Source organism: Varanus komodoensis, unplaced genomic scaffold (genome assembly GCF_004798865.1).
Source record: "Varanus komodoensis strain SLA01 unplaced genomic scaffold, ASM479886v1 scaffold6_2, whole genome shotgun sequence".
Lineage (NCBI taxonomy): Eukaryota > Metazoa > Chordata > Lepidosauria > Squamata > Varanidae > Varanus > Varanus komodoensis.
Genome location: NW_025336346.1, coordinates 18,813,286 through 18,833,455, shown reverse-complemented (window position 1 = coordinate 18,833,455; position 20,170 = coordinate 18,813,286). Strand labels below are relative to the sequence as shown.

The 20,170-nt window shown below is 44.3% G+C and overlaps 1 protein-coding gene across 5 annotated transcripts in view; it reads left to right on the top strand.

Annotated features, from left to right (window-relative positions):
- Window positions 1-20,170, top strand: part of KBTBD12 (kelch repeat and BTB domain containing 12) — a 91,410-nt gene that overhangs the window by 57,270 nt on the left and 13,970 nt on the right. For 4 of the 5 annotated variants that reach the window (XM_044451148.1, XM_044451147.1, XM_044451146.1 and 1 more), the window contains one exon: window positions 14,576-14,971. In XM_044451148.1, the coding sequence (XP_044307083.1) occupies window positions 14,576-14,964 (389 nt within the window). In that variant the 3' untranslated portion in view covers window positions 14,965-14,971. Of the gene's footprint in view, window positions 1-14,575; window positions 14,972-20,170 lie in introns of those variants that run through there. The other variant, XM_044451149.1, reaches the window with a different exon arrangement.

The window sequence follows — 20,170 nt, the reverse complement described above, 5'->3', positions numbered from 1 at the left end:
AAGGATGCTCCAGACTTGAGTTAACAATTGCTGAGCAGAGCTGTCGGGAATAGGACAATTTGCAGGGTTTTCTTTCTTAGGGTTGCCATAAGTCAGCGATGGCTCATAACAACATATTGGTGTGTGCACACAGACTGCACCTATTATGTGGGGTGATTTTGCCTTTAGTTTGCAGATCCAAAGAGAAGATGGCAGTATAACGCTGGGAAGCAGGCAGGAATGAAGTTCTGTGCCCGGTTCCTGTCAGGTGTGTTACACATGCCCACCTTTGCCACAAGCTGGCCACCCATGCAGTAAATAGCGTATCATAGTTTATCTCGCTGAAAATGTAAGGCTGTTAGGACACACTTGCTTATAGTGCTTTCTGCTTTTGCATCTAAAGCTTGTGTTATAATCTCAGCTTTTTAATACCTACATCCATCCAATTTATATGTATATGTTATGAACACAGCTTTGTTGAATTAAACAAAACACCTTATATTCATCACTTCCAAAGTGGAAATCCAAATTCCAATGCTTTTGATTTTGGAGCTGTCCAAGTGTGATATCAAAAATTCTGAAGCATTAAAGGCTTTGATAACACAAAGCTCTCTCTGCAGCTTGGGCTGTAGTTAGTTTGTGACATATGAAGCATTTCTCAAAGAAACCAGACAATCAAAAGATTCTTTTTTCATACTGGACAAAAATGGTTTGAACTGAAATGTTTTCATATTTTACTTGATAAAAGGCCACATGATGAAACATTGTGAGTCTGTTCAAATGTTAAGTCTAGAAAGCATTGTTTTGACCTATATGCTGTTCAGCTGCTTGGAAATGCTGGCAAAGGGTCACTGTCAAACAAAACTTCTCCTCCATCAGCCTTCTCCAACATGGCGCCTTGGTGTGTTGGACCACAACTCCCACCATACCTGGCCAACACGGCCAATGTCCTCCTGATGCCTGGAGGTGGTGGGAATCATTGATACATTTGGAGATTGGAAAGGCTGCCCTACGTGCACTCTGAGATGATAGAGGTGCATGAGAAGTAGTCTTCCTGAACATTCAGTTTGGCTTCCAAAACACATGCTGCAAAATTCATCTCTCTCGAAACAGTGGTTGTTTTTAGACCACAACTTTTCTCAGGTGTTGAAGCATTATGGCAACAGAGTGGCATGCAGTTCAGAGTGCCAGTCACCTATAAACTTGCTTGGATGGGAGACGAGGACTCCCTGCTCTAATCATTGCTTGTCCGTACTTTGACTATCAGTAACGTTAGGCAGGGGAAAAATATTATTTCACCTAAGTAGTAGGAGTAGCACAGAACAAATACAGCTTTTAATGAGTTACTTTCTGTTTCATGCCCTGTCTTCTTGCTACTTTCATTCTGGGAACTGCCCAAAGAGCAAACGCACACGGGAGCATCATGAGTCTTCTTTCCTTTCAGGAACTGAAGGAAGATTGGCATTCACAGCCTCTAACAGTTATTTCATCCATCCTCATCTACAGAGCCCACTTCAAAGGCTGCCTGAAACACTTACACAACTGCATTCTACATGGCACCAATTATCTCAACTGGCATGTTTGCTAGATGGAAAAAAGACCTTTGCCCCCACCTTCTCCCCATGCAAATCAAATATAGCATGTTGAGTGCTCTAGAAAATAATTCATAGAATAGAACTATTACTCTGAGAAAGGACATGTGGATCCTCCACAACAGATGTTCTACAAACTACCTGGGGAAATCCTATATTTGTATACATTCAACTCACGAGATATTTTCAAAATTATCCAGGAAAAAAATGTTGTGCTGTATAGCTGATAAATGAGACTCCTGAAGCATAACTAGTCAGAAACACACCTTCGTAGGTACTGCCCTTGGCAGCTGCTTGTGTGAAGATGTGTGCAATCCGCACGGCTGTCCTGGCAAGTGTGTGCTCTTCGTGGCAGGTAGTGAACCATTCCATCCAGGGATCTTTGCTCTGAGGAGAATATCGCTTGTTAGGATTTAAGCTGGAGTTGTCTGCTTCCATAGCAACAGAACAAAGCCTAATGGGAACAAAAGCTGTCTTTCCCTTGAGTATTCACCTGTTTTATTTGCCGGTACTCAAAGTGTTTGACGAAGTTCAGGTTATCCATGGAAGCACAGGTAAGGATGGCAGGAAATTTCGTTTGATCTGCATTTTGAAATGCATTGACCTGATTTGCACTTTTTGGACTAAAATGTGGATTGGAACACTATTCTTTAGACTGAACAATTCTCCAAATATTGCAATTCAGTCCTTGGTTCAAACATTCCATATAAAATGCATATATTGAAGAAAATTGCTTGCAAAATATACATGTCAGGGGAAATTATATATGAAAATAAATGTAGATTTGCATTAATTTAAAAATCCAGTAAATTCACAACCAGATAAACTGGCATTGGATTTATCCTTTTACACATATTAAATGCACTTATAATAACGCCTTATTCAGGTGTTATTATAAGTGACCAAACTCACCCCATGAGCTGGAAGGGGCCATACCAAGTAGCCCCACCCCTTGTGATGCATCCGCCCATAGGCATCCACCCATACACTGCGAATCCCTGCACTGGGGAGGGCTTTGTGCAGACAGCTGTGCATGCAAAGGCATGCGCACAATTTGGAATTGTGCAAACCTCTGAACTGCGCGAAAGCCCTCCTGCTTCGGGAATCTGACTGCACGCGTGATGCCAATGGATGGAGCTGGAAAGAGATGCAATGCTAGGGCATGAGGCCACATGGCAAAGCTCTGTCCCATCTCGGGCGATGAGTTTTGCCAGTTTTAATAATCCCTGAATAGAGCTAGTGAGAGAAGGTGATCTGACAGGTTTGGTAACTGGATCTGTCAAGAGAGAGTTTGTATGTTCCTCCGTGAGAGAAGAAAGCACGGCCTCGCTGGCAATCGGGATGTGTCCACTGGGAGTAAACAGTTAGCCTGAAAGAGGAAGAGCAGCGGTTTCAATTTAAGCTTCTCTTTGTCTATAGCTGTATTGCCTCTTAGATGACTCCAGGGTTAGAGAAGCTGATGTGGCTAAGGATTGCAGCAAGCTTATTCCTTTGCTCATAGTCTGTGTGTATAAGTGCTGAGCAGGGCTGTCAAGGATGGGACTTTTTGCAGGGCATTCACATCCATAGCATCACTGTAAGTTGGAGATGGCTTGAAGGCATGTGACAACATGTATTCTGTATGTTGATCCTAGTTTACCACCTGTGAGTGCCACCTTTCTTGTCTCTGAAGCCCCGTTTGGAGTCTTTAGTGAAGCTTGCGGCATGATTTTAGAGATTCCTTCCCTGCAGACCTACCTAGGAGTTAAGCTCAATCCTGCTTTGTTTGAATTTATATAGGTCAAGAGTGTGCACGGCCCAGCTGGAATAATATAGCAAACAGAGAGTAGTAACAACTCATGGGTAAAATAAGTTATTTATTAATCATGAAGAGCCTCCAAAGTCAAAGGAAGGTTCTGCATGTCACAGGCATGGATCAGACTCAGACTGATTCATCCAGTTCTGCACACTGGGTACATTTCTAGGTGAAGTGTCTTGGAGGCTGTCCAGATGCTGTCCTTCTCCCCGCCTTATGTTATGATTGATACCGCTGTATTTTTTCTTACTGCAGCAAATCAGTTAGGGAAGGAACAATGGAATAGCTGTGCAATGTTTTTGGACTGATAGCATGAGGAGCCCTCTGTCTGGAAGCACCCTAGGTGCCTAGGCTGTATCCCCAGGGCTACCAGCCCAAAACTGCTGGTTTTGAATGCCCTGTCAAATCAGACTTCTCTGCCACAATTCTGTTGTGCTTCCACATAATTCAGCCTTTATGTTCCTTCCAAGGCTACGGTGCTGCAAAATTACTGATGGCAATTTCCATAATTCATGAAACCTTTGAAATAAGAGCAGGAATTTTCTTTATGAAGTGTCATAGCGAGGGATCTTGGTCAAATGCAAGATCAGGAAAGAGGAGTGCAGCAAAGATGGAAACTTGAAGGTAGTCTCCTGCTGTGATAGTTGTGCCTTATAACACCAGATGCTTCTGTCCCGCAAAGCTGCATATATTTCACACAAAGGGGCTCCCTTGTGCATATGGAGTTCCATGCTTATGAGTCATATTATTCATTTCACACAGGCAGTTTTTCCTGACACTGAGTGAGCTCAAATGCTATGGCTCCAATCCAGCGGATCACTCATGGAGCAGAACGGGCTGCGTGTCTGTAGACATTCTTTAAAAATAATGGAATCCCATCTATCAGCTTTTAAAACATGTTTTAAAAATATTTTATTATAATAGTTCAACAAAACCATAAAGTAGAAAAATGTGATTACATAGAATTAAAGGTATCAGTTTCAGCACATGCATATGATGAACTAGATATATGATAGTACAGCTTTCTGAGAACTATACATAAACAAAGTCCAAATATCCATATAAGTATGCATTCACAGGGGGCATTTGTATACAATCCATTCAAATGCCAGCTATTTGGAGAATAGGAATAGGGATGAGATTAAGGTAGCGATTGACTCCATTCCCTTGTTTTATCCATAGAGATCAGCAGGTCTGGGGCTTTTTAGAAAGGGTCATGCCGAATGAGGTGGAGAATTGCACATGCGATGCTTATTTGCATGGATAGGCAGCCTGTGCATGACCTCTGCCCAGATTGCAGAAAATGGATATCGGACCCTACAGACAGTTTAACTCTAGAAGGGCATCTCGTGTCACCACTATTTGCCCAGTTCTTCAGACTGTCTTCTTGAAAATATCATATCAAGCACAGGTCTCTGCCCTACATCTTCCGCAGGGAAGACAGATAAAAATAATTCCTTCAGCTTTTCTGCAATCGCCTTATCCTTAAATACCCCTCTAACTCCATTGGCAACCTACATTCCAATTGCCCCACTAGCCAGTTGCTGCTTCTGTTATATTTCAATAACCTTTTATTGTTGGTCCTAATGTTAGTAATATGCTCATCAAAATTCTGTTTTGCATCCTGTTTGCATTTCCCTTGTGGATGTATATGCTCTTTTTGTTCTCATCCAGGCAGGATTTCCATTTTCTGATGGGAGCCTTCTTTTCTTACATAGCTTCCTCAACCTTGCTCACTAAAATGTTCAACTTTGCACTACCTTTCCTGGCCTTCAGTATATGTTCTAACTGAGCATCTTTTCTGTGGTTTTGAAGTAACCCTAACTCCCAAGTATTCTGCAGTGATTAAATCTTCTTGACTTTCTCTTTAGCAATGATGTGTCTGGCTAAATAGGATGCAAGGGGCTTAGTCTGAAGCATGTGTGTAAAAGCTAAAGCCACTGTAGCAAAGATGCCACTAAAGAGCTTTTCTTCTCTGTCTAATGTTCCAGCTGATCACACAAAGCAGTATAAATCAGAGAGATGACATCTTTTCACTTTGAGACTACAAAAGATAAGCCTTGAAAACAGCTTGTTCTTCAAAGCTGTATATATTTATTATTAATAATTATCTTTCTATACCACCCAGTATCTGGAGTGCTCTCTTCATTTATTCGCCTTAATTTTTCATCCTACCTTTTTGCCTCCAGGGAGCTGAAGAATGCCCCACATTTTATTGTTACAACAACCTTGTAGTAGAGTCAGCTGGCCCAAAGTCACTGAGTGAGTTCACAGTTGAACATGGATCTGAATCTATGTCTCCCTGGTCCAGTCCAGCATGCAGTTGTCCAAGCACAAGAACTTGCTCACACAGGTATAACCTCTGGTGGCTGAGAGGCAGGGTGGAAGCAAAACAGTCAAAATGGCACTGAGGATATGTTTGAAATTAAGTGTGCATGCATGTGTATACAAACACCCAGACACACACATATTCAGACTGGATGACAGATTGTGTTTGTCAGCCACTAAGGTGAGTCAGAGCTCTAACCAATATTCCAGCCCTATGTAAAAAGAAGAGAAAAATGATTATGATTAATGCCAGATTAAAAATCCAGTAAGTTTAAATAACAGCTTGAGAAGATGAGCTAATAAGCACAATGTTCTTATTGGGATACTAGCCAACAAACTGGAGTAGAAAAGGGAGATAATCTGTGGCGGCAGACACAGTCTGGGGTCACAGTCCATGACTGAGTACCTGAATCCCAAAGGTTAGTGTCCGAAGTTAGAGAAGGTAGAGTGTAGTGCTCAAGTGCTTTGCTCCAAGACAAGGTAGAAGGTTTGGCTTCTAGTGTTCCACTTAAACCAGGCCTGGACAGTCCAGGAACTGTGTGCCAAGTCCTGGCCTTGTAATACTCAGTCTCTTAATCCTGCCTGCATAGCTATACATCAAGCTGGAATGTCAAGTCCCCTTTGCTAGGCTGGAAAAGCACTGGCCTTCAGCCAGATGGGTGCTCTATGTACAAGTGGAGCAGGGGGTTGGACTCAACAGCTCATAGGCCCCTTCCAACTCTACTACTATTCTGTTACTTCCATGCCTGAAAACGATTCTGAAATCAAATCATAAATTGCCATGACAGTATCTGAGGTTCTCTAATCCTGAGGAAAACAAATGGACACGTCTTTTCCATGAGTTTTGTGGCATGCTTCACAAATACCTTTAGAAATGTTATCTTCAAAATGTATGTCTTGTTACCTCAAGCCTCACATATTCACATTTTGATTGCACAAATATGTACATTTTTTGGATTGCCCATCTCACCCTAGAAGTACTGAAGAGCCTCAGAAATGATTACATATTAGTTAAGTTGTGAGGTATGATTAAAATAGGTCCCAGAGAATGCTGAGTCAATCAAAGAAGAACAGCACACGAGCTCTAGCACTGGGTATAACTTAAAAACAAATATACATGAGAATTCTGCATTTTAAATAGATATGTATTTATCTATGGAATGGCTATAATTACCACTTGAACTGCAGCCTATAGATATAAGTGGGATCAAGTTCTAAGACCATCATGTGCAGTGGAATCATTTTATGCCTGAATGTTCAATACTAAATTTCCAAAGGATTACACAGAGAGTTGAAAAAATAAGTCTTCATCTCTGGGAAATTTCTCATTTCATTGCCTCTTAAAATGAATCCTCCTTTTGTTTCATAAATGAAGAATCAGGCGCTCTGGAATTCAAATAATTTGCTTTCACCATCCTCCTCACAACACTGCCTTCCAATATTTAGGGTGAACACTGAATAAGCATATGTTTTGTTCTCACCCCCAAATCCTAAAATGTGTATTCTGCTAATGTAGGAACATATTTGAGACACTGTTTAATATTTAGCCCTCCTGTAGCCATCTGAGAACACAGCTGTCATGTAATGTTTAAATTGGTCACCAAAAAAAATCACAATCAATTGGTGCACTCATTACATGACATAAAAACCAGGAGCATAGATGCAGAGATGTCTAGGCCATTTCTGCGCATTCATTTTTGACGTTTAAAGATTGTACATTGCCCACCTACAGAGTGCTCACCGGAAAAAACCTGTGGAACACAGAGGCTATTATCTGTGCTCCATCTGCTGCAGAGCAAGCCCACTAAAGTGAACGGGGCTGTTCCACTGACAATCAGGAAGTGTAGTCCAGCTCCCCTCCCATCATTTGGGCTCATGGGCACATCTGGAATTTGGACACTGGCACAGAATAGCTGCCATAAGGGCACGATCAGTCACAGAACAGCTGTGCTGATGTGGGCATTCACAGAAAGTAGGCCTGCAGCCCAGGGCCTACTTCACAGAGGTCACCCTGCTGAGGCTGAATTTGTCTGAGCTCCTGAATACAAGACAGGAGTGGCCTCTTATCTGCTCAACACAAACCCACTGATTTGAAGCAGCTTTGTTCTTGTTCGAGAGTGAGGCTAAAAGTTGGATAACTTCCCCAAGAACTTTCTCTCAACATCACTTCCCCTAACTCTACACTTTCAAGATCACCTCCTCTAATCTCTCCTCTCTCTCTCTCTCAGACATGCACCCCCCGCCACACACTATTGCTCCATCTACACAGAAGCATGAAAGGCTTTCATCCATCAGATAGACACCCCTGCTTCCTCTTTCACCCCATTGTTGCCTCATTACTTTCCAGCTCCCCACATTTATCAGGCAGGACTGGGGTCCATTTCTGACTCCCTCCATAAAAAGAAAAAGGAAATGATTTTAGAAAGGGGGCTGGGACCCCATGTGGGGTCCAGAGGCATCTGTGTGACTGGAGGTGATTTTGCAGCCCCTTTGGCCATGCCCAGCAAAATAAAGAACTGAGTAAGTCAGAAATTGAGGGCTGAGCGGTCCATGGGTTCCTTGCTGGTGCTCTGTTAGGGAAGGCAGGAGTAGTCTTTGGAGTTCTAACGTTTCAATCTTGATCTAGCTAGAACTGTAAAGAACCTAAGCAGAGGGGCCTGCACTGAAGGTTAGGCCGCTGCCCGTCTTTCCCTGACAGGCAAGTGCTGAAACAGGGTTGAAATAGGCCATGCATGTGCTTAACCAGCAAGGATAAGAAAGGATGTGATCGGGATACAGTGCCTCACTTCTTGCGGGGTCAAAATCCAAGAGCAATTCTTTGGGATCTGCCTTGGGCATGCAGAAAGAGTGAATCACTAAAGCTTTGGATGTTACAGGCTTTGGATCTACCTCTGTCTGTGAGATGTGGAGATATGTATAATGCACTGTGGGACATGCAGCCCCAAGCAACAACAACACTGATGCTTCAGGGTGCAGTACTGATAACACAGAGTGTGCTTACATAGAAGATGTCTCTGTGGGGCTGCAAATCTGTCCTAGCCAATCAGCACAAAGATGCAGAGCTCAAACCTCTCAATTAGCTTATAATTAGTTCAGTTTTCCTTTGTTCAGCAGCAGAATTATAATGATGAGTCTTGCTGTTTGGTGAATTGTTATAGCAGACAAATAAAAGTATCTTTTTATGTAGCTTTCCATTTGGTGAAGTACAATGTAGTGAGCAATGCATTCTGACTGAAAAACCAGAAACATTTATTATGTACGCACTTTCATTACAGGTGGGGCCTTAGTTCAGTGGTAGAGCAATGCACCCAACACTTACGTCATTGCTAGTCGCGTCCAACCCATCACGAACCCCTGGACAACATTCCTCCAGGCCTTCCTGTCCTCCACTGTTCCTCGGAGTCCACTTAAGCTCACGCCGACTGCTTCCATGACTCCATCCAGCCATAGAATCATAGAATAGCAGAATTGGAGGGGCCAGAAGGCTATCAGTTCCAACCCCCGGCTGTGGCAGGACACCAAGCTGCACCACCCCACTCAGATGGCTGTCCACATGCTTTCTGAAAGTCTCTAGTGAGGGAGAGCTCACAACCTCCCCAGGTAATAGTCAAAGTGGTAGAGCTTTGCACACACCACAGGGCTACTAAAGGCATTTGCTGAGTGCCAGAGTAGCCAAGACACCATTTGTGCAGTTAGCGGTAGCATTAATCGCTTTAAAAAGGTAAAGTGTAGGTTCTGTGTCTGAATCAGAATGAAAGCATGGAGGAGGGGGCTGTTGTCCAGATCCAAATAAGATCCCCCAAGCCTTTCATCTGCATTTGAAAGGAAGTTCCCATTGAGACCAATGACAATTTTTCTTCCAATGCTACTGCAAATGGTGTAAAATTGCTTCAGCTTGAGACTTCAGAAAGCTGCTGGCAAATAGTGTACACAAGTCTGGTGTCTCAAACAGCATTTGCTCTACAACCCCCAACATCCCCACCCTGCAATGGACATGCTAGCTGTGGATGGCGAGTGTTGTAATCCAGCACATCTTGAGGATATTGGGTTACAGACTGAACAAGCCTGGGCAAAACAGGCAATGGCCAGCCTTGCAGATTCAGCTATGAAAAACTGAATATAAAGTAGCTCCATCATCAGGGATAGCTCAAGTGTCTTGTGTAACATACATCAGCTGACGGAGAGCCTTAAAAAAGCTTTAAGCTATAGAAGTAGCGCTTGTGCCGCAGGGCTGCATTCTTTGCCATTTATTTCTGTACAACAGAGTGCCCAGTTCAGGCAGTGGAGTGGACAGAGTGACAAACTGCACCACTCTGCCCCCCTTCCCCTGCCAGGAGGGGGCAGGCCTCTCACAGGAGCCGTGTGGCTGGGGCACAGGGTGAGCGGCCAGATGGGCAGGAACGAGCAGCCAGCTGGGTTGGCTGCCCAAGCAAGTGAGGATATGGCTGGTCCTCTGAGTGAGTGGGAGGGCAGGCGGCGGCGGTGGCGGCTTGGGGTGGCAAGATATGCTGTCCTGGGCTTGATGACACAACACTGTGCTTCTGTTCTGTCATATTCATCATTGGCAAAGAATGGGGATGTGCAGCCAAGCACTTTAAAGCCCCACTGATTTCTGTTCAACCATGTTAAGCATTTGTTTAACTCTCCTGTTTAAATCGGTTGGACTGGCTGGCTGCATTTTGCCTCTTGTATCCCACCTGGAGCTTTTTCAACTTGGAGCTCTTTGTGAATTAAAGCAATTAAAGCATGTGAATGAGAATACTACTAGAACTCAGAATCTTTTATGATATTTATATTAGTACACACGCAGTGTCATCCTGGATATATTTACTTGGACAATGCCTCGCTGTATTCGGGGAGACTTTTCTCTGAGGTCGTATGCAAAGCATAGCAACCTAACTCAGGCTCAATCAAGAGTTTGTGGTTGACTTCTGTGGGATAAATATTTCTCTGACTATGCTGCATAATAAGGAGGGGGCATGCACATTTGAAGTGCTTAGTTGGAAATGTCTTTTCTTGTGAATACAGCAATAGACTATCACCCTTTATTGACGGCTCTATCCAAAGCACCGAAACAATGATATATTCAGATGCAGATTTGCTTTAGTCACTCAAGGCTAAAATACGTTTCATTCAACATTTTTGTATCAGTCTAGTTATTCAATCAGATATTGCCCATTTAAGTTTAATGTGCTTTGATGCACACTTCCAATTAACGAGATGTTAACATTTCCTCCCATTCTAAGAAAACACTGTATGACTTTTGCCAAAGGAGGTGAGGCATCATCCCCAACAGCAAACACATAAAATGTATAGCAAATGTACATTCGTTTCCCAACTATTGCATAGAATCTACATTGTTTCTTCAAAGGCTCATATCTGTTGTGAGGCTATCATATTTTCCCAGCACTCAAACCACAATGTTTTGGACCTGGGGAAAATAATATAATTTCCTCAGAGAGCACATTCATTCCTTTCATGATGGCAATAGGGAATGTGGTTCTACAAATGCCTTATTATGGAGATCCCATGTGCTTCCCTCCTGGATTATTGCAGCAAGGGAGCAAACATTTTCATTCATGGGTTCTCTGGATTTTATTTTTACAAAGGCTAATGCTTTAAAAATACATTATAAAGGCAATATACAGGGAGCAGACAAGCAGATATCCTACAAAGACACACATATATCTAAAACAATATGAAAGAAGCCACAGCAAGAAAAATCTGGACCTGATTAAAATCTCTTGATATGGAGCCAAATGCTTGAAGAGTAGTCTTAAACTGATGCTGAATAGACAATGGTGTGAGCATGAGCCAGGCCTTGTCAGGGAGATGATTCTATAGCTGGGGGCCATGACTGAAAAGACCCTCTCCCATGTTGCTGCCTTCTGAGCCTTCCTTGGATGACACACCAATGATGCTGGACATAGTGCACTGGTAGGTTCATGCTGGGAGAGATGCTCCATCAGGTACTGTGATCCAAAGCTAAATTTTGACTTATAGGCAAAAATGAGCACCTTGAATCAGACTTGGAAACATACAGGTGGTCAATGCAAGTGGGGAGCATCTATGTTATATGTTCAGAACTTTTTGACCCTGTTTTCAGTGTGGTCTCCACGTTTTCCATGTGCTGCAGTTTCTGAACTATCTTTAAAGGAAGCACATTGCAGTACTCTAACTTGCAGGTTACCAAAGCACTGATAGTTGAAGCCAGGTGATCCCTGTCCAGATAGAGGCAAAGCTGGGCCATCAGTCAAAGTTGGTAGAAGGCACTCCATACCGCTCAAGTCTACTGATCCTCAAGTAACAACGATGGCTCCATGAAAATGCCCAGGCTATGAACCCACTGCTTGAAGGGAGTGTGTTGAGAACCCTTCATGCTGTCAGATGAACCACCTATTAACAGCATCTCATTCTTGAGTTTCTGTTTATTAGCCCTCATCCATCCCATTGCCACAGCCAGGCACCAGTTTAGAACATCCACAGTCTCAGCAGAAGATGAAAAGGAGAAATGGAGGTACATGCCCTCAGCATACATATGACAGTACACTCCAAAACTCTGGATCACTGCATTCAGTGGTTTCATATAGATGTTAAATAGCACGGGTCATAATTGATTCCTGAGGAATCCTGGACTGAAGAATCCACAGGTCCACAGCAATGTTTCTTAAGCAGTACCTTCCAGTGCTGAAAATATAAGTAGGAGTGAAGCCACTGCAATGCAGTTCTTCAATTTCAAACTCAGACTTTCATCTCAGAAAGATACCATAGTTGATGATATCAAATGGTATCAAGAGTTCAGCGTCATACTCCCCCCATCTCTTTCTTGACATAGGTCATCATACAAGGTAACCTCAGGTCATCTTGCCCAAAGCTGGCCTGAACCACAACTGAAATGGATCCAGATAATCAGTCTCATCCAAGAGCATCTGGAACTAGTTAGCAAGTAGCACTAGTTAAGCAACCACCACTCAGCAAAGGCACATTCACACCAGCCACAGATTATTAGAATGTCTTGGGTACTAGGAAGGTGTTTTATGGAGTAGGGAGTGAGGAGTGATCATACTACTGCCTCTTTCAGACAGCCCAGAGCCATCTCCCTCTCACAAGGAGACAGTTATCACCTGCCTGGGCCACCTGGGTATTCCTTCCCTGCCCATTTTTATAGGCCAAGGCAAGGATCCAGTACCAAAGTGGTGGCATGAACCAGTCCAGACAACTTATCACCATCCTCAAGCTGAAACTGGACAAGTCTCTGCTGAATTCCTCACCTGAGTCACAGGCGAATAATACTGGAGTCTAAAGCCTGGTAAATGCAAGATATTGCCTCTTGCTTTAGGGAATGTATTACAGTGGGCTTCAGCAGACTGATTGTATCCTTGGGGCCAGCACATAATAGGCCACGAACACCTTGAAAAGCTCCAGTGGGCAGCACACAAGATCTTTGCTACCTTCGTGGCCCCTGAATATACATGACCATAAGCACAGAGCAGTGTTCCATTAAAGACACTCCCTATTTTGCCCCATCATCCCCAGCTCTGGAGTATGACGTGGAATACTACAAACTCTGCTTCAGAAAGAGCCCTCGGAGCAGTTGTGTCAACTACCCAATTCATTTCTGCATCGCATAGATTGACCAGGCCCATATCAGCCAGAAATCTCTCCAGAGCCTTCTGGAAACCACCCAGATCCATTAACTTCCAGGAGCAGAGTCTCTTGTTGGGCCTCACCCTGATCCTCACAGTGGGGGAAAGCGGCTGTAAATCTGTAGATCTCAGCAGGCAATGATATGATTATGACAAAGGGTCTGATTCAAAGTCCTCCACCTTCAGACCTCCCTCTCCATGTGTTGCATCAGTGACATGCTGGAACTGTCCTGTGGTTGTCACAGAGACCATGAAGTCATGAGCCATCCTAGACAAGGCATGAATGTTGGCATGCCCCAGAACCAAGAGTGCAGGGGACCCACCAGGACACCTCCACCATCAGCTCAGACAAGGAGTCTGTATAACAGTGTTGGTTTTACATCTACAGAAACCCCTGTCAGATGGACAGGGAGCCTACTCAATTCCTGTAATTGCAGCAGCCTCGATCCCTGTCCCAAAAGCCCACCCTGAAGCTAAACCAAATACCCTGCTAGGCAGAGCTGGAAGAAACTAACTCCTGCTCACCCACTCAGGTCTCAGTTATACTGGCCAGATTGGCCACCTCATCTACTATTACACTGTGGATAAGGAGGTCTTATGCTGAACCAATCTGGCATTTGATAGCAGTGTGCAGATACCTGTGCGTGGTCAGAGGGCTGTAACACAACTCAGTCATTGGCTGTGTGGACTGTGTTCCCCTAACCTGCTGCCCTCTTCCCAGTGCCTTATCTCTCTTAACCCATAGCCATATTAATTGGAGCCCCCTTGGGTCTCTCCACTTGGCCCCATATCATCTCTCCAGGCATATGACCATATTTTAGGAGAACTGATCTTTTCTTTGTAAGGGTTTCCCCATCCTTCTCATCTTATATCCCGTTCTGGGACTCTTCATTCATATGCTCATCTATCTTTCGTTAAACATAGCACATTCCCTTCTTAGTCTCTTGCTTTGGAATCCAAATCAGACAAATTTATGGGGTGTGTGTGTGTGCAGAACAATAGCATGAGATTCCTCAACACTGCAAGGCTACTTCCCCTTCCCCTTCTCACATTATATACATATCAAAGGTTGCACTACTGTTTTTACAAAGGGATGAGTGATTAAGCTTCTAAGTCTGAGCCAAGAGAAGGAGAAAAGAAGGAAAGCTTAGCTGCTAGAAAGCCAGTGGTACTAATGCACTTCTCTGTGTTTTCTTCTTCTATCCTTATGGATATCCATCTGTCTTCCCCTGCAGGTGGGATTGGCTGCCTTGGTCGAGACAGAGGGCAGGCACGGACATGTCTTGATGCAGTGGAGATCTATAACCCTGATGGGAATTTTTGGAGAGATGGACCTCCCATGCCTTATCCTCTTCTCTCTTCAAGAACTAACTCTACCTTTGCTGGTGCAGTAGAAGGGAAGCTCTATCTATGTGGTGGATTTCGTGGAGCAGGTATTGGAGAAAACAAAAGGCACTATGAGGGCATCTGCAAGCAGGGGGCATCTAGGCTTTGCAGGACCAATATCACCATTCTAAGGGTGATAGACTCCATTTCCACCAGCTTGAATAATTTCCATGTATTTCCGATTCCTGGCCTGAATAAACTAAGCTTCATGCTGTTTGTTCTCTTTGGACAAACCTGAAAAGCAACACACTGGATTCTAAGCACTTTTTTTAAAATTCCAGGCCAATTGAGTTCTAAGTGTGCATAGGATCACTGGCTTAATGCTGAACTGCACTTATTTGTATACACCAGTCAGCTCTTGCTCCAGGTTTTTGAGGACCCTTGGTCAAGACACTCTCAATTGGCTATATTATGCTAACCCAACCTGACAATTACCTGTGGTGGCTTGGTTGTTTCAAAAATAATCCATGGAGCACGCAAGAAACGATGGGGCTCATCGTGGATTGTGCACCCCTTCCTTTGGTGTTCCAGCTGTGGCAGGACTGACCTGTCTTCCCCTCCCTGCCACAATTGCAAGGCATTTTTTAGCTTATTGTACATTTTTGCATTTAACCATTTTTTCTGTTCAGTCTGACAGCCAGTGACAGCCTCTCTTAAGTACCCAAGCAGCACGTTGGAGGGACTGTCAAAGTTTAGCCACCCTCTTTAGAAATAAAGTGCTCAAAATGTGTGCAATTGGGAAGGGGGAGTATTTTCCATTTATTTTATGGTTCAACTTCTGCATAAAAGTACAGCACGTACAAAGCTTAGGCCAGTGGTGGCGAACCTATGGCACACGTGCCACAGCAGACACCAGAGCCCTCTCTGTCGGCACATGAGCCAAGTCGCTCCAGCATCACCCCAGCAGCCGAGCATCGGATAACAGTGAACGTAGGGGCCATGCACATGCTCGGGGGGAGTAGCGGTGCCAGGCGCTGACATCACAAGCCGTGACTCAGTAGCCGCAACTCGTCCGACCTTTCACATGGAAGGTCAGTGCACTGCAAAGGACATATATATATTTGCTTGGACTGGTTGTGAGTTGCTTTTTCTAAACTAAAACCTCAGTTTTCAGGTTTTATTGCAGTCTTGGCAATTTGCAATGAATAAGTGGGTTTTGCATTGCAGTTTGGGCACTCATTCTCTATAAGACTAACCATCACTAGGTTAGGGTTAGAAAAACGAGATGTTCTGGCATGATTTAGCTGGTTGGAATGTGTTTAGAATGGGCAGAAATGTTCAGATGTGCAGAAAAAGCTGCTCAAGGAAGGCTTTTTCAAAATCACCCCTTTCAATTGTATTTTCCCCCTATATTAAGGTTAGGCATGTACACCAGGGTAGGGTTAGGGTTACCACAATGAGGTGTCCTGGTATGATTTTGATGGTTGGAATGTGTTTAGAATGGGCAGAAATTTTGAGCTGTGCAGAAAAAGCTACTCAAGGAAAGCTATTTCAAAATCGCATTATTTTCAATAGAACTTTACCCCTCTATTCGGGTTAGGGGTGTGCAACAGGGTAGGGTTAGGGTTAGAAAAACGAGGTGTCCTGGTATGATTTTGATGGTTGAAATGTGTTTAGAATGGGCAGAAATGTTGGGATGTGCAGAAAAAGCTACTCAAGAAAGGCTTTTTCAGTATCACATTATTTTCAATGAAACATTTGCCCTATGTCAGGGTTAGGGGTGTGCACCAGGGTAGGGTTAGGGTTAAAAAACGAGGTGTCCTGGCATGATTTTGATGGTTGGAATGTGTTTAGAATGGGCAGAAATGTTGGGATGTGCAGGAAAAGCTACTCAAGGAAGGCTTTTTCAATATTGCATTATTTTCAATGGAACTTTTGCCCTATATTAGGGTTAGAGACATGCACCAGGGTAGGGTTAGGGTGAGAAAAAAAGAGGTGTCCTGGCATCATTTTGATGGTTGGCATGTGTTTAGAATGGACAGAAATGTTGAGCTCTGCTACCCAAAGGAGGCTTTTTCAAAATCGCATTATTTTCAATGGAACTTACCCTTATATTAGGGTTAGGGGAGTGCTGCTAGGTAGGGTTTGGCCAGTGGTGTTGAGCCCTCTCTGTCGGCACACGAGCCAAGTTGCTCCAGCATCACCCCAGCAGCTGAGCATCAGATTATAGCGCACATGGGGGCCATGCACATGCTCAGAAAGCAGTAGAGACACGAGGCGATGACCTCATGAGCCATGACTCATTAGCCGCTACTCATCTGAGCTTTCCCACATATATATATATATTTGCTTGGACTGGCTGTGAGTTGTTTTTTCTAAACTAAAACCTCAGTTTTTACGTTTTATTTTAGTGTTGGCAACTTTGCGATAAATAAGTGGGTTTTGGGTTGCAGTTTGGGCACTTGGTCTCTGAAAGGTTTGCCATCATTGGCTTAGGCACTGATGAACAGAGGCTCCAAATAGGTTTCTTTCTCTCCTCCAGACCTATGGTTGTATATGAACTCTACAAAAAGCACTCATCATCCCATTACTCTGTCCCCCAAAATAAAAAAGAACCTATTAAAGGGGATCCAGAGTTCTGACAGCAGGTAAGATGTACTTTTGCATCTTTCTGAGCTTCTTGAGTCTCAGGAAAAAGTGCAAAATGTACATCGCCCCATGGACTATCGGAACAGGAAAGAAAATGCTGAGGGTCTTGCCACAAGGGGAGGCAAATCCTACCACTCTCTTTGTTGCAAGTAATGCCCAATGTTGTTTTGACAGGTGTCAGGGGAATTCAAGCCGAGGGAACCATTTGGAGCTTGTTTGGGTCAACCTCCCAATAGTTACCTTCTAGCACAATGCACAGATGAGGCTTACCTTTTTTTGGATAGGTGAAAGTTTACGGATCCATGCTTGTGCAAATCCAACAATAAAACTTATTTGATAAATACTTGAAAAAAAATTACATACCTGTGTGTGCAAAAGGGGAGGGGATCGACCTGTGACAGCCCCTCCAGTGTGCTACTTCTGTGCTTTGAAGAGCGGCCATAGGTGGCAGCATGGGCAAGGTTGCCAAGAGCAGCAAGGGCCTTCTTGCTGCTCTTGACTCATGCCCTGCTCACTGCTGGATTGGGGAGCCAATCGTAGGATTGGCTCTCCAGATTTTGGCAGCATGACAACCCACTGGAAGTAAAACAAATCCTGTAACAACCTATAGGTTCTCAGGGTAACTTGTCTGAAAAACAAAAGCCACTGTATTTTTGTTGGCAGGGAGAGGATGAAGGCTCAGACGCAAAAGAACTTAGCCTTGTGTATACAAGCACCATGACTTTGTGGGGAGAGGTTCTTCCATAGGAAGCAAAATGCTTTGGGTGAATCCTAGTCCTATGTAATAGTCCCTAGATGTGTACCAGCCTTTGCTCACAATTAGATCAGACGGTGGAGGAACTTCCAACACACACTTGCCTTAAGCTGCTGCAATTCAACTCAAAGAAGCAATGCCCTTGACCAGGTTTCTCCCCATCGTGCACTGTGCACGGTTATCCATCTTCGACAGTATGAATGAATGCTTTGCCGCGATTGCTTTATCATTGCAGGTGAGGCCCCTGCTGAACATTCTTTGTCCCTGAATAACTACGAATTCAACCTCAAGCCCACAGGGAAATTCCTCCCCCACCGTAAGCCCCAACACTGCTTCATCAGGCCATGCCATCCTTTCTTCATTGTCAAAGCAGCAGCAATTGAAATACTGCAGTCCTGCCTTTCATCAGTACTCTTGGATGTGGTTGGCTGGGAATATTTTTAAGTGGTTTCAGGCATACCGTTTGGCAGAGGCTCTTGTATGCACGGGCCCCTGATGCACATAAATATGTATCCCCAGCTGACACTGCAGCTGTTGCTACAGTTCCTTTCACAGGGAGAAAACAGCCAGACAGATGCATTAACCAGCACTAATGAATGTCAACTCAGGTTAATTATTTCCTAGATTCTTCGCTTAGGAACACCATAAATCATGTACCCATCTCTAACATAGCGGTAGCTCCAGTTGCGTTGGGCTTCACCTGTCTATCACCTCGTTACAAAGCTCGGTGCATGGGATTCTAAGCGAAACTTAACCTTTTCCACCCCCACCATTCCATTTAAAATAATGAGATTACAAGGCCTGGTACTTGCAGCAATGCTCAGAAAACTGATGGCAAGAATAGATCACTCACTGCACCGTGGCAAAGAATGTCGCGTGGCCCTTGAGACAGTGACGCCTCCAGCCACGGCCGGCTGAACAGTTCAGAGCCCGGTTTCTATGAGCTTTTTGGCAGGAGGGTTTAACCCGCTGCTTCACGGAGGCCACTGCTCCTGTTTCCACTGAGGAAGGGCCTGGCACCCTTTACATGTCCCCCCAGTGCCCCCTGTTTGTATTGCTCCGTCTTCCTATAGATCCTCTAACCGAGGCTCAAGGGGGCATTGCAGCAGTGCTGTAGCAGAGCAGAGCTGGGGCTCTTCCAGAGGCTCTTGCTCTGGTTTGTTGCAGTCGGAATGTCTACAGCTGACTTTCACTCTATACACACACTCCATTAAAATGGCTGGGAAAACACAGGAACGGCGTGTTTTCCCAGCCATTTTAATCCTCCTCCTCCTCCATCCAGGAGGAGGAGGGTGGGGAGAAGAGGGGAAGGAGGAGATCTTGAAAAGGTCCCACAAACTTCTGTGAAGGAGGATTCACAGATGCATAGAACAGTAGTGTTGGAGGAGGCCAAGAAGACAGGTTATCGGGTCCAAACCCTGCTGGTGCAGGACACCAAATCACACCATCAGATGACTGTCCAGTCTTACGTAGAATGTCTCTGGTGTGAGCGCCCATAACTCTTGGCAACTGGTTCCACTGTCTCATTGCCCTGACAGGACGTTTTTCCTGGTGTCTAGCCTGAATCTAGTCTGCCGCAGTTTACGTTTGCTGTTCTGTGTCCTACACTCAGGGATGAGTGAGAAGAGAACTTTTCCTTCCTCTTTGTGGCAGCCTTTGAGCTGCTTGTAGAGCGCTATCATATCTGCTTGGCCAGCTCTTTCAGCCTCTCATTGTAGGGCCAGATCCTGGACCATCTTTGTTGCCCTCCCCTGGCCCTTTTCCAGTTTTTCTGCATCCTTTTAAAACCTGGGTGCCCAGACCAGGTGAGGTTTGACTAGTGCAGAGAAAATTAGTACCTCTCTTGTTCTGGAAGTGATGCTTCTATTTATGGATCCCAAAATAGGATTTGCCCTTTTTGTAGCTGCATCGCATTGTTGGCTCATATTTAGCTTGCTGTCTACAACAATTCCAAGGTCTTTTTCTTTTTCTCTTTCAGTGCCATTGAGCCAAATATTCCCCATCTTGTAGCAATGCAGTTGGGGTTTTTCCCCTAGGTGGAGAATTTGGTATTTGTCCTGTGGAATTTCAATCTGTTGCTTTCTGCCCAGTGTTCTAGCTT